This window comes from Eutrigla gurnardus (assembly GCF_963514095.1).
Source record: "Eutrigla gurnardus genome assembly, chromosome: 17".
In the NCBI taxonomy this organism is placed as follows: Eukaryota; Metazoa; Chordata; class Actinopteri; order Perciformes; family Triglidae; genus Eutrigla; species Eutrigla gurnardus.
Genome location: NC_139928.1, coordinates 4,036,958 through 4,050,960, shown reverse-complemented (window position 1 = coordinate 4,050,960; position 14,003 = coordinate 4,036,958). Strand labels below are relative to the sequence as shown.

General features: G+C 48.4%; 1 protein-coding gene across 1 annotated transcript; it reads left to right on the top strand.

Annotated features, from left to right (window-relative positions):
- The first annotated feature begins 923 nt into the window (after positions 1-923).
- Positions 924-13,793, top strand: LOC311027614 (SNF-related serine/threonine-protein kinase-like). The gene is made up of 8 exons (XM_084031705.1): positions 924-1,098; positions 4,033-4,398; positions 4,878-5,096; positions 6,075-6,321; positions 9,613-9,754; positions 10,774-10,986; positions 11,302-11,436; positions 12,314-13,793. The coding sequence occupies exons 2-8, from the start codon at positions 4,276-4,278 to the stop codon at positions 13,605-13,607; spliced, it is 2,373 nt and encodes a 790-aa protein (XP_083887831.1). The 5' UTR covers positions 924-1,098; positions 4,033-4,275; the 3' UTR covers positions 13,608-13,793.
- Positions 13,794-14,003: the final 210 nt, after the last annotated feature.

The window sequence follows — 14,003 nt, the reverse complement described above, 5'->3', positions numbered from 1 at the left end:
AGAAGAGCTTGTAAATATTACATAACGACACAGTTGAGCGTTGCCCGGAGAACACGGGAACACGCCTCCCTTCTCACAGCCGTCCGGTTGCTCTCAGGCAGCCCGGGAAATGTGTCGGCAGGAGGAGAGGTGAAGGAGGCCCGAGGGCCGATATTGGCAGGAGAACAAGCTGATAATGACCTATTGTTCTTTCGCATCCTCGGCCATTTAATACATACTATTGTCTTTCACACTCACACATAATTATTGTTATCGGGTTGAGGTTCTAGTGTTTAATGACTTGAATCGGGATCCGCGCCCGAACACGCGCGCCAGCTAAAGATTAAGTACGTTATCATGAGGCCTGATAAACACGCTTTTCTCTGAGCGTAGTTCTGACGTCAGAGATGAATGGGACGGATGCGCAGTGATAACAGAGCTGTCATTCAGCGGTAACGACGCCGGAAAACAGGCCAGCTGGCTTTCAAAATAAAAGCAGAACACATAAAGAGCGTTTCACGGACCTTTGCCTGTGTTTACTCCATCTAAGCTGATATCTAAGCTGTTTTGACGCGATGACATGAAAACAAACGACCACATTTTCCAAGCTCTACCTCTGTGACGCTAACCCTTCATTGATTCATGCCAAATTCCCAGAAAAAAAAGGATAGTAGCCTATTAATAGTGTGGAAAATAGCTCAAATTATTACGCACCTTGACATTTTTTTCACAATTGAATCACACAGCTGTTATTATATTAACTGTTAATAATCTTTTTTACAACTCAAAACGTCACTTTAATGTATTTATTATAGTTGACGCTAGAACTAACAAAGATATAGCTTTTATTTTGAAAACTCAACTTCCGGTATTATCTCGCTACCTGTGTTTTTGACGCAGCTGAAAGAGAAAGAGAGAGAGAACGAAATAGAGGGGTTGAGTTGACAGCGTGACAGACTTACACAGGGACTCACTGGACTAACCGTCGGCCGGTTGTCTGTCGGGACTGACCGTTAAACTAAACACCGGAGGATTTCAGCGCCGTCAAACCGCCCGGAGCCCCGCGCGCTCCCGCAGTTTTTGAAGGGAACAGATGGGACGGCTCGCGCTGCCTCTGTGGTAAGTGCTGGTGTAGCGCGTGCAGGCTGATGGTGCGGCCCCCCCGCGTAGTAACGTGTGACCAAGTTAGCGGAGCTCCGCTGGTTTTCAGTTGGGGACTTTTGCATAAAACGCGCCTCCTCCGAGCAGCGCTGCCGCCGGTGTCCTCGCTGCTGTCACGCGTGTGCGCTGTTGGCGCAGGCTGCTGGTCCGCACCGCGGTGTCACCGTGGACGGCGGGCACGTTGGCAGCAGAGCAGGGAGCCTGCAAGGGTCCCGTATGGGCAGCAGCTACACAGGTGATGCAGTGCAGTATGGCTTGAACACAACAATCCCTTGGTATTAGTTGTGAAATATATACATTTTTATATCATGCACATGTTGCTACCAATAATCATATTTTATCCAACTAGGGACTTAAAGTGTGTCCAGTGAGTTTGCAGTTACAATATTGTATTGTCATTTCAGGTTTGAACATTGCTGCACATATTCAGTATGCTATATATATATATATATATATATATATATATATATATATATATATATATATATATATATATATATATATATATATATATATAAACTCTAATGTTCCAGCATGCTTTCTAGAAGGACATGTGTAACTCTTTTTATATTTCTGAGGTGATGATGTGTTGTTATTTGCATTGTATTTTAGGTTCCCAGCCTGGGCAGGGGAAAAAAACTTTCTGCTAGTTAAAATATTATAATATTTTTTAGAATTTCAGGCTTGTATAATTATATTCCCTTAAGTCTTTGTTTAAAAAAAATATGTTTTTGTTGATATTACTGGTTTAAGTGGCGACTCTTCACCACACTTAAATACCCCCCAGGTCCTATCTTGAATCTTACGGCCAATCAGAGTGGAGCAGCTCTTATGACACAGGTCAGCGACCTCGTGTGTGTTTGTGTACTGCCATGTGAATCAACCCAACCTTTTGCTGCTGTACTGTGCGGCGACACGTCAGAGAGACTAGAGGGTTGACCATGCATGTTACTTGCTTTAAACTACTCAAGTGATTATACACACACACACACAAACACACACACACACTTGAGGTAAATAAGAGATCCAGATTTAGACTACATCCAGGCCAACACACCAGCTCACCAACACACTGCAATCCACGTTGATCTCACCCAACTCACACTCGAAATCAGGTGTGTGTGTGTGTGTGTGTGTGTGTGTGTGTGTGTGTGTGTGTGTGTGTGTGTGTGTGTGTGTGTGTGTGTGTGTGTGTGTTTTAAGTTTACATCAGAGTTAAGTTTACATGTATTTCTGTGTGACAGAGAGCAGAGACAAATATAGATGTCGGCCTCCTATTATAAGGAGAATGACTCACTCTTTTCCTCACAGGTACAACCTTCCGACTGTGGATCACATAAAAAAAAAATCCCTGAGAGCTTTTTAGGCTTTTAAAGTTCAATTTGAGTCACCATAGATTTTTTAAAATCTTGCTATATCGCGTTTTGTGGTTAGGCGTGTCCCCTGGCAACACTTGTGTGTTTCCAATTGTCTCTGTGAATCCAGGTGAGTGGAACACACCTAGGCGGGGGCTCGCCTCCCAAGAATGTTGCCTGTCTGTACATTGTGTGTCTTTTCGCCGTCTCTTGTGCTCTTGGCACGCAGGTAGATTTCTGGAGAAGGAATGCCATGCCTCCCCCGGAGGCGTTTGTTTCATAATTGGGCTGTGGAGCAACACGCTGCATGACGGCAGCAGCTTCCGGTGAACAAAGCGGGAATGTCGGACGTGTGAGAGCAGCATGAATTGGTTCAGGAAGATAGTTTTGTCGTCCCCGCCGGGCAAACGTACGAAATGTTGCAAAAACAAATGTCTAAATATAGCTGAGGATTATTGGACAACGATGCAATGTATTAACTAGAGCTGAAAAGAATATGGGGCTGCACGGTGGTGTGGTGTGTAGCACTGTCACCTCACAGCGAGAGGGTTCCATTCCCGGGTCGGGAGTTTGCATGTTCTCCCCGTGTGAGCGTGGATTCTCTCCGGTTCCCAATCCAAAGACATGCAGGACGGACCTGTCTGTCCCTGTCAGAGGGCTGACATGTAGAGACAGACAACCATTCACGCCCACATTCACACCTACGGGACATTTAGAGTCATCAATTAACCTATCCCCATATATGATAACAAATAATCATTATTATTATTTTTATTATGATAAACAAGTATTTCACAGTAACAATTTATTTGATGAATGGAAGAAATTATCAATAGATTAATCAGTAATACAATAATTGTTTAGCCCTACTTTCATTGTGTTACCATTTTTATCAAAGCTAGCTTACTGACCGCTGTTAAAAAATGTAAAACTTATAATTTCCTCTAATCTCGAATAACATTTTCAAATAATCACAATTTGATTTCAGTCAAACTTTACTCTAATCCAAAGCGGCAGCGATCGTCCCCAATGATCCATATAGAAGATTGAGTCGTCAGCGTATTTGATGATTCAGGCCATGTATTGTGTTGAACACTTCTAGGACTACTTAGTTTTAATCTAGCTTTCTAGTTGTACTCAATAGTAAATGAAATGGTAAATACGCAACTCTAATGCTACAAACACAGAGAACCTCAGACATTGACTGTGAATGTTGCACCTCCTCAACCTGTCATTGTGTATGTTAGCATTAAGCTCAAAGCTCTGTATGTAGCTACAGTCTCACGGAGCTGCTAGCATGGCTGCAGAAGACTCTTTGTTTCATTTAGTTTTTTTAGTTTTGATTGCGAATGTGTTGTAGAAACTCTTCTGTTAGCCTTATTATAACTCTTGTAGTTGTTACGTGATATGCTGACATGCAGGTGATTCGTTCATCTGGCAGCTTCATGACTCCAAAGCACCGACTTGCTTTATCGTCCATGTGATTGGATGAATTTTCATTCTGTCTTCCTCTTGTTGTCCCATTTTCACTCTCCAGATCACAAGAAGATGGGATTTAATTGAGCACCGGCGGGAGAACGGAGCTCTGTGAATATTACCATTCAGCATATATTATCCCCCCAAAACCCAGAAGCTACCTGGAGAGACCCTCAGCCGGTCTGTGGTAAACCGAACCGCCGCCACAAACCTCACGTAACTGCCCAGGAGGAGATGGAGAACTGACTGGGGACCAGCGGGCAACAGAAGGCAGTTCTTCCCTCCCCCTTTCCCGCCAGCAGCCATGGCGGGGCTCAAACGTCATCACGATGGGAAGATCGCTGGCCTGTACGACCTGGACAAGACGCTGGGGCGAGGACACTTCGCTGTGGTCAAACTAGCCCGACACGTATTCACCGGGGAAAAGGTACGCTGCCTCATGCCTGTACATGCAGCGCTTTGCTGCCGGGGATTGAATTTCCTCATATTTGATTAGATCGTCATCCTTAGAGACAGGCATACACAGAAGGTGACTACTAGTAACGCTCGTGCAGATTATTTGACTAATGTCTCTGAAATGAGACCAGTGGGTTGATTTTGTCGTTGATCTTGGCTTTGGTGAGTGTTTTAGCATCCCAGTCTGAATGTTGTTTCAAGAGGCGTTTCCTACCCAACGAGACTCAACACGAAATGCTTGGATGTTTCTGTTTGGTCATCATCAACGAGGATCATTCATTCGTACAGTATGAATGGAGACTGTGCTTTCTCCACAGTTTAAGCACAGATTTGTGATATTAATTACGTCTGTACTATCAACGCCATACATCAGCAATTTAAAAAGTGTCAATAACCTCTAAAGTAGCGGAGTATTCTGATCAGATATCTGCCTTATCGTTTCCCCTCCAGGTCGCCGTGAAGGTGATAGATAAGACTAAGCTGGACCCGGTTGCGCGGGGCCACCTGTTCCAGGAGGTGCGATGCATGAAGATGGTGCAGCATCCCAACGTGGTGCGCCTCTACGAGGTCATCGACACGGCCACCAAGCTCTACCTCATCCTGGAGCTGGGGGACGGGGGAGACATGTACGACTGCATCATGAAGCACGACGGAGGCCTCGTGGAAGAGGTGAGGGGGATTGTGGGTGGCGGAGATGAAGGTTCACCCTAACCTGCAGAGGTGTCCTTGACGTAGGGGGGCTCCCTGCCAGCTCCGGGGGGGGTTGCTCGAGATTAAGCAAGAGAAAGGAGATCAATCAAGTATCATTAATATTAATGCTATCCTGCAAATGGATGAGAATCACTGAAGTATAAAGTCTCTAGGGAACAGAATTTAGATGTAGTTCTTTTTTTTTACATTTCATTTGAGCCTACTTTGTGGGAAATGCAGTGAAGGACACTTCAAAGGTAGTTTGAAGCTCGCCAGTGCATCTCGCATACCGATTCTTTAATGTTAATCAATTCCAGACACCAGGAGGCAACGGTGTGACATTGAAAGTTGTGACATCGCACGTTAAACAGGAAACATGGACGAGATGTTCTCCAACTCCGGGATGGACACCGTGTCGTTTACTTCAACGGTAAAATACGTTGAAGTAAAGTTGGCATGTTCTGTTAGTGGTGGATCGTATACTTTGGAGAAATTGACACGTATTTCAATTTTTCCAACTTAAAATGAAGATAATATTTAAAGTTAGTAAGAACGCATATTTGCCTTCTAGTACAGTCACATGGGAACATTTATGCCTCTCAATTCTGTCTGTTCAGAGCCATCAATCTCCAGTACAAGTGACGCCAATGCGGAGGTGCCTTAAACTTGCATTCTTTGTAATAGCCAGCAGGGGGCGACTCTTCTGGTTATAAAGAGGTCTATTAGAAAACGTCTTCAGTCCACTGACCAACGGGCATTGTGACTATGTGCATTATATACAGTCTCATACAGATATGAAGTGTCTCCAAAGGCCTTGCTGGTTGTTGGTTGGCACTACGTTCTCTTGGTGTTCATCCATCAACCAAGCTCACGTCACTCGGATCAGAGAATAATTTGCTTTGTTGCGTTTGCCCTCTTACAAACCGAGACTCATCACAATGGGTTCTCCTCTTTCAGGTGGCCAAGTGTTACTTCGCCCAGATTGTCCACGCCATCTCCTACTGTCACCGGCTGCACGTGGTGCACAGGGACCTGAAGCCGGAGAATGTGGTGTTCTTCGAGAAGCAGGGCGTCGTCAAGCTCACCGACTTCGGCTTCAGCAACCGCTTTCAGCCCGGGAAAACGCTCAACACCTCCTGCGGCTCGCTGGCCTACTCTGCTCCCGAAATCCTGCTGGGGGACGAGTACGACGCTCCCGCTGTGGGTAAGTCTGTGCTATCTATGCTGATGACCTCTGCTGGGACGCCGTCTCGGTCCATAGTCCAGCGTGTGTTCCCGGCAGCGGGACGCGATACACGCCGTCTTCTGATGAACTGAACACGCTCTCTCTGCAGATATGAACTACTGATATGAATACATTATGACCTCCAGTACTTTGGCTGAACCCAGTTTAATCAGCTGCTCAAAGTTCAGATCATGTAAGCGAACCAGGCAGTTTGGAAATTAGACTATTACTTAACCCGAGAGATTAGCCGTCCTGCACCTGCAGTTCATTTTTGCTTGCGGTTCCCGTTCTGGACAGCCATGGCCTTGATATCAATAATAAAATCTGATACCAGGTCAGGCTGAAATTGGTTTCCGAAGTGGTCCTTACTGAACCACGGCTATAGATATTCAATCAAATATCGTAAAGATTTGGGGAGCAAAAGGAAGGGGACCGAGGGGGAAAAGGCATCAGTAGTGCCTCGGTCTACCCAGAAGCCACTGCATCTGAGCAAGGGAGAAGCGTTTTCTATATTACTGACGAGTGGATCGGTGGTGGCTATTTTCTCCCGCCTTCTGGAAACTGGAAGTGGAGCAGTAGTTATTGGACTGCATGCATGTTGTTGTTGTTGTTTTTTTGAGGATCGTGTGAGAAGCTGCATGTGCGAGGTCAGCTGTCCTGTAAAAGCTCTGTCTGAGACCCAGATGATTGTGTGATTGTATTAGCGGTGCGGTTTGATGTGGAGCAGGCTGAACGGAGGCCAGAAGTCCTGACGTCTGGGGCTTTGAGGTAACCTGTCCTGGGATTACAGCGCTGCCAAGGTACCTGCTGCTGCTGCTGCTGCTGCTGCTGCTGCTGCTGCTGCTGACGGTCGGGCAGGGTGCTGAGCTCCGCTGGTGAGGCGCCAGGTGGCATCGAGCCCGGTTTGTCGCAGAGATAAAGAGGGACTGTCCTCCCTCAGCCCATTTAAGTCGGTCCTGTCTGCCGTTTGTTGCTCTTCTGAGGAAGTGCTGAAAAGGAATCTGAGATGGAAAAGTGACCAAAGATGTTGCAGCAGTTCAGTCCTACAGAAGGATCCGATTAGCAGGAGCAAACTGCAAAAAGAACAAACCCTTTTCACTATCAGATAATGTGTTGTTCATCTCCTCAATTCATTATTTGGTCCATAATAACCCCCCCCTGTTCCCAACATGTGAAGCGGTGCCTGTATGAAGGGAATTTGGAGGTTTGAATAATATGAGAAATGTTCTTTCTATGCAGAAAATCCCAGGTTTAACACGGTGCAAGCGTGACGGACCTGCTTCCTCCTGCCTTGCCGTGTGTGGGCTCTCTCCTTATTGTCTCCAGCAAATGGAAGATAAATATAGATTTCTGCTTCCTCTTCAAGAAGCACAAGCTGTACTTAAAAACACACACACACACACACACAACAACAAAACCATTAACCTACCTAATAGCAATTACAAGGAACATATCCCAGACCATGCATCACCTAGAGCATATCTGTGTTCAGTGGGAGCATTTAGTAGAAAAAGAGGTGTTTAATGATCAGCAGGACAGGATGCTGAACTCGGCCTCGGGGTTTACGGTGTCAAGACACAATGGGAGTGCCTGCTGGTTATCTCAGGGAAGCAATCGGTGTTCAAATGCAGCGCAGGGCAGCACGAAGGGATGTTTACACTCCCAGCTGTCGCCAAGCAGCAGCCGCCGTTGTTAGCGTTGGGTGAGGCTAATGTGCGGTGATGCGAACGGTGTCATCCATGCGACGTGCCAGCCATCTGGTTTATAAATAAAGTTATCCAGGAAGGAAGTTTGGTGAACCGCTGACGCAAGTAGCGAGGGAGAGCCGGGTCACGGTTGCTAGGATACGTTGGCTAGGGGTAAGATGGTGGCGGGGGACTGCAGCAGCGTTTGCTCCCTCCATCGGTTGTATGAGACGCTCCCTCACAGCCTCGGAGCAATAAATACTCGCCACCCACAGTAAGCTGGCACATTGACTCCACCAGATTGAAATCTCCAGCGTCTCCTGGCAAACCGCAGCGGTATGAAGACGCGTCACCGAGGAGCACGGAGCCACTCGGTTTACTCAGTTGGCTGCCTTTCTTTTTTGCAGAATACATCTTTTTAACATAATGAACTCATTAATGAGTGTGTTGGAGGTAGTCATGGATACGTGTGCTGTCCTGGCACACTGGGAACCCGTCAGCCACCTGACAGGAAGTGAAGTGTTGTGGTTTGGTTTTATTTGAACTGATATTTGTCCTTTTGCAGCCACGACAGGGAAAGCTTCGTCAACAGGAAACCAGTCACACGGTTACATAGTTTGATCAAATAGTGATCAGAAAAAAAAGTTAGTACCAGAAATGACAATAAAAAGGCAGGAAGCGAAACTCAAAGATAAGCACTTGAAAGCTGCACTGAATCATATTTAGATTTTTATATAAGATTTGTCAAATGACTACATGTAATGAGAAGTCACACAAGGAGACAAACCCACAGCCAACTCTTCTTTACGGAACATTTTAGCCTCTTTGAGCTGGTTGTTTCGGTCTGACTGCGGTGGCTCGTATGCTGACCAGAGCCAAGTGGCAGACGGACAAAATTAGCAATGGCTGACCGGAAACACAACTCACACTAATGCTAATGTTGCTCAAAGTTCCCCAACGTGGGCAACAACGTTATAAACCCACTGGCTGTGAAACGGAGGTCAAGGTACTGACCGTGGAGCCGCTGCGTCTCCTCCGCCAGCTGCAGAATGTGTGTCAGTGGAGCATCCTGCTGACCAGAGCGCCAGCGGACGCCCGGAGCAGGAAAAAAAGATGCTCATTTAGAAAAAGAACGGACTCATCGGACCAAGTGAACTGTTCAACGGAATGAGCATTCGCTGGAAGCTCTGAGGGATGATGAACACATTAACCCACTTTGCCGGGACTGCGTGTTTGTGCGGGAGTGCATGCATGCATGTGCGAGTACGACGCCGGCGGCTGCTACGGTGGAGCCTCACCCTCCGTTACAGATGTGTCCTCAGTCAGTGCGTATTTGTGGGAATGGCTGTGATCAAATATGATTCATGCTTCATTGGAGCTGGTTTGGCACAGCTCTAGTTTTTTGTTGGTGGTGGTGGTGGTGGTGGTGGTGGGGGGGGGGGGGGGGGGGGGGTAGTATCCAGGTCACTAAGCAGTGCTTGTGCTTATTTATTCCGCGGTGGTTGAACCATCTTGCTTTTTAAAAAAAGATGCACACGAGGATAGTTAGTCCAGACCTGACAGCACTCTCTGTGTGTCCCTGCAGATATCTGGAGTCTGGGGGTGATCCTCTTCATGCTGGTCTGCGGCCAGCCCCCCTTCCAGGAGACCAACGACAGCGAGACGCTCACTATGATCATGGACTGTAAATACACGGTGCCTCCACACATCTCCCATGCATGCAGAGAGTGAGTAAGGCGGCCGGAGTACTCTGCGGGTGCTGCATATTTCATGTTTGTGGATGTGTGAGGAAGACGAAGCGAGAGGAGCTGCTGCAGTCAGCTGCTCCGCCAGAGATGCGGCGCCGCGTTGAGTGAATCTAATGCACCCTTTAAAATCGGCCCCTCTATTTTTATCACCGCGAGGGTTTAACGATGCGCCGGAGCAGAGCGGGGCGAAATAAGTGCTGAATACATTTTGAATGACTGGCTCTGAAAACCACACATCGTTGGTGACTATTTTTTCTCTTGCACACAGCACATGAAATCGTGGCACAATCGTGGAGCCCTGAAACTCATTTAAAGCCCTTAGAGAAACTGAGAAACACTTCTCCCTGTGTAGTGATTTAGCCAGTGAAATGAGTTCTCGCTGGACTGAAGAGACAGATGGTAAAAGGTGGATGCTTGTTTACAGGATTAGACCAGCTGGGGTACGCTGTGATCTGGGGCTTAAAGGCAAACATTGATAACGGTGCTCTTGGACATCAGCTTCGGAGAAATTAAATTTTGTACCAATGTGTAATATCCAAATATATAATTGAGCTATTGTTTTTTGTTTTTGGGGGATATTTTTACCTTTTATTGGACAGTTGACAGTGAAGAGGCAGATAGGGGAAGACTGACGGGGGGTGACATGCATCATAATCCATTTTAAAGGATATTACTGTTTTATTTTATTTTCAGTTTTTGAGTCCTGTTTATGGAGCATTAGAGTCCAGGCATTGTTCCTTCGTTCATACTTCCCAATCATCAGCTGTGACCGCCCGCTCACTTCTAACACCCAGTCATATAAATGCTGTGTACAGCATGGACATTGTAATAAGTGAGATAGATAAGATAAGCTTGACTAACCTTTGGGGTTTGCCGGTCTACATGCCAGCTCATGAATCCATCATAATCCCGACTGCTATGGGAATGTCAGTGTGTCTTCTCTTGACCAGATGTTTCTGTTCCTCCATCATACTGATCCCCTCTGTCACCCCCTCCAGCCTTATAGCCCGCATGCTGCAGCGGGACCCCAAGAAACGAGCCACCCTGGAGGAGATCGGGGCCCACGATTGGCTTCAGGGCGTGGACCCCTCCCCGGCCACCAAGCTGTCCACCCCTCTGGTGTCCCACCGCAGCCTGTCGGAGGAGGAGCATGGCTCCATCATCCAGCGCATGGTGCTGGGGGGCATCGCAGACCGAGACACCATCACCGAGTACGTTTCCTGCTGTCTCACACACACATGAATGAACATGCAGCTATTCTTTCTTGTGTAATCTCCCCAAATTCGCCACGGCTCACTCGCCCAACTAAAGCATAATTGAGTGTCGTCAACAGTTTAATTGGCATTAACAAGCAGCTGGCAGTCAATCCGGAGGTTTAGCCATGTCAAATCAAATCTCCACCCTCCGTCACTTCTCTTTGACTCACGTCAGGGTTCGGTACCGATCTGCGTGTTGATATGTGGGAGGATGCGTTTAGTGTGTGTGTGTTTTGTAATTCAAATTGACTTTTCTCTCCGCCGGTTCAGGGCTCTGGAGTCGAACCAGTACAACCACATCACAGCTACGTACTTCCTTCTGGCTGAGAGGATGCTGAGGGAGAGGCAAGAGAAAGAGCAGCACAGCCAGACGCGATCACCCAGCCCCAGCAAGGCCCAGTTCAGGTACACACACACACACACACACACTCCCTGAGATGGACAGCATGCTGCCTCTGCAGTGCCGTGTGCTGTCAGTTTCCAAAAGACAAGTCTGACAGCAGATGGAAAGACGGAGATGGGCTGAGAATATGAGAATAGAAGAGAGGGATCATTATCAGGGCAGAACCACATGATTAACTAGGAGTTTCCCTCACAGCTGTAGCACCGAAAATGTCGTGAAATAAGGGGGAACGACAGCAGCAGGAGGGGACTTGGCTCAATAACCCGGAGGGTAACTGGTTCAATTCCCAATACAGACTAAGTAGGGAACGTGGACTGGCAGCTGGAGAGGGGCCAGCTTGCCATCCCAACCCCCAACTGCTCAGAAGCCCGTACAATGCACTCTGACATCCCTCCATGAATGCATGAGTCATGATCATGTGTAACAGGACTAGGTGAGACCTAGTCTACGGCTGGACCGAGGATGTGATCAATGTGGTTCATTCCAGATCACATGCGGTGGTTTTGAGTAAAATGTTACAAATGCACTTAAAAGAGGAAACCGTCGTACTTGAATCATTGTTAGGTTTGAAACATCAAGTACAACATGACCAGGGGATGGATCCTCCATTAAACTCCTCCTGCAGAATTAAATATTATGTAACGGGTGGAGTTACACGATGTGCTGTAATTATGTCTCGGCAGCACAATGCGTTCATTAGGTAGCTGTAGTGGCTGTGCTGTGTACCAGACTAGTAGTTTCACCTGTTCCTGTTTAAACAGGAACAAACGTGCACCTTTTCCAACATGTTGAAGTGCTTTTGTTTCAGCATTTAATTTAGAGATGACTTATAGTTCAATCCACTAAACCTGGTTTTCTGTGTGTGTTTACCCTTCACAGGCAGTCCTGGCCCACCAGAGTGGATGTTCACCAGGATGTCAGCGATGGCCTCGGAGGTCCGACTATCTCCCACCCCGGCGGGCCACAGTCGCCTGCCCGCAGTGCTGAGAGCCTCCACAAGGGCCCTCGGCCTAAAACGGCTCTGCTGGACCTCAGCCAGCGGCAGGAGAACCACACCCCGCCATCCGGCCAGCAGCAGCCTGCTCGACAGAGCCAGGAGAGGGGGCTCAGGCCTCTGGTGAAGCCCCACGCTAACCCCATGAGGCTTGGATCTCTGACCTCGGTGGGCCCTTGCAAACCTCGTAGTCCCAGTCTTTTCAGCGTGGAGGAGGATGAGGAAGAAGGGGAGGAAGACAAATGTTCCCCCTCTGCGCTGCCCGCTCAGGTGGTGCTCCGCTGCAAGGCCTCTTCCTCGTCATCCGCGTCTTCTTCTGGTAACCGGCTGACATCTCGCATGAGTGCTCCAGTTCTGAACCAGATCCACGAGGAGGATAAAGAGGACGAGGAAGAGGAGGAGAGTAGGGCGCTGCATGGATTCGGTCCACCAAAACCCAGCCTCAGCCTCAATCTGAACTGTCGAATACCGTCCCTGCCGATGCTCATATCGTCGCCTGAAAGCGTCGGTGCAACGGCACCGGTCGCCGCGTTCACCCCCGCCTCAGAGTCGAGTGACGAGGAGACAGCAAGTCACCATAAACCACATACGGCGACTGTAGGAGGACAAGGGGAGGAGAGAGAAGGGAGGAAAGAGGATAGGGAGAAAAGGGGATCAGCACAGGGCAGTCCCTCCAACTGTGCCAGTCCTGGATCAGGTTCGGGCCAAGGCAAAGGCACGCCCAAAGCTGCCAGCGGTCTGGTGGAGAGCTTGAAGCTGATGAGTCTGTGCCTGAGCTCTCAGTTCCACAACCTGACGGGGGGAGGAGGCGGAGGAGGCGCCGGTGGCGTTGTCGTGGGGGACACCCAGGACCGCCCCATGTGGAGGATGTGCGTGGGCGGCTCCACAGGTAGCCTGGATAAGGTCTCGCTCCTGGGCGGCCCCTCCCCCAGGGGGAACCTGTACCATCGTCCACCCCCGCTGGGGGATGCGCTGGCGGACCCGCTGCTGGAGGGGCCCTGCATGGGCACCCTGAGACTGGGAGAGCTGGACCTGGCCAGGGAGAACCACAGGAACATGAAGAACCGCGTGCTGCAGATGCCTCTGAGCGACAAGACTCTGTCCGTCAACATCCACCGGAGCCCCAAAGAAGGTCTGCTGTGTACCCCCACCCCACACAGCTGCTGCCAGGTCATCTAGACCTCCGGCGGGAGCTCACACACCGTACATCCCTCATCACCCCGCTTTCCGTTCAGCAATGTCACCAGTGACTCACAGGTCCACGTTAGTTCTGCATTTTATGCCGTTTCCTATTATTTAACACTTAAGGCGGTAGATAAAGCGAGTCCAAATGCCTACTTTGCACATTTTGAGACGTGAAACCGTCTCCGTGGAGGACACCGGGTGCCCGGCACTTTCAGCAGATTAGACGGGACACTAAAGGGACATTTTAACCCGTTGGTGTGTTTAAACAAGAGACAACAAGTATGGAAACGGACACTGGAGGTGCTCACATCCCTGCTCTTACACACTTCTATATACTGTGTGTACACACACACACACACACACACACACACACCTATATCACTCTCCAAT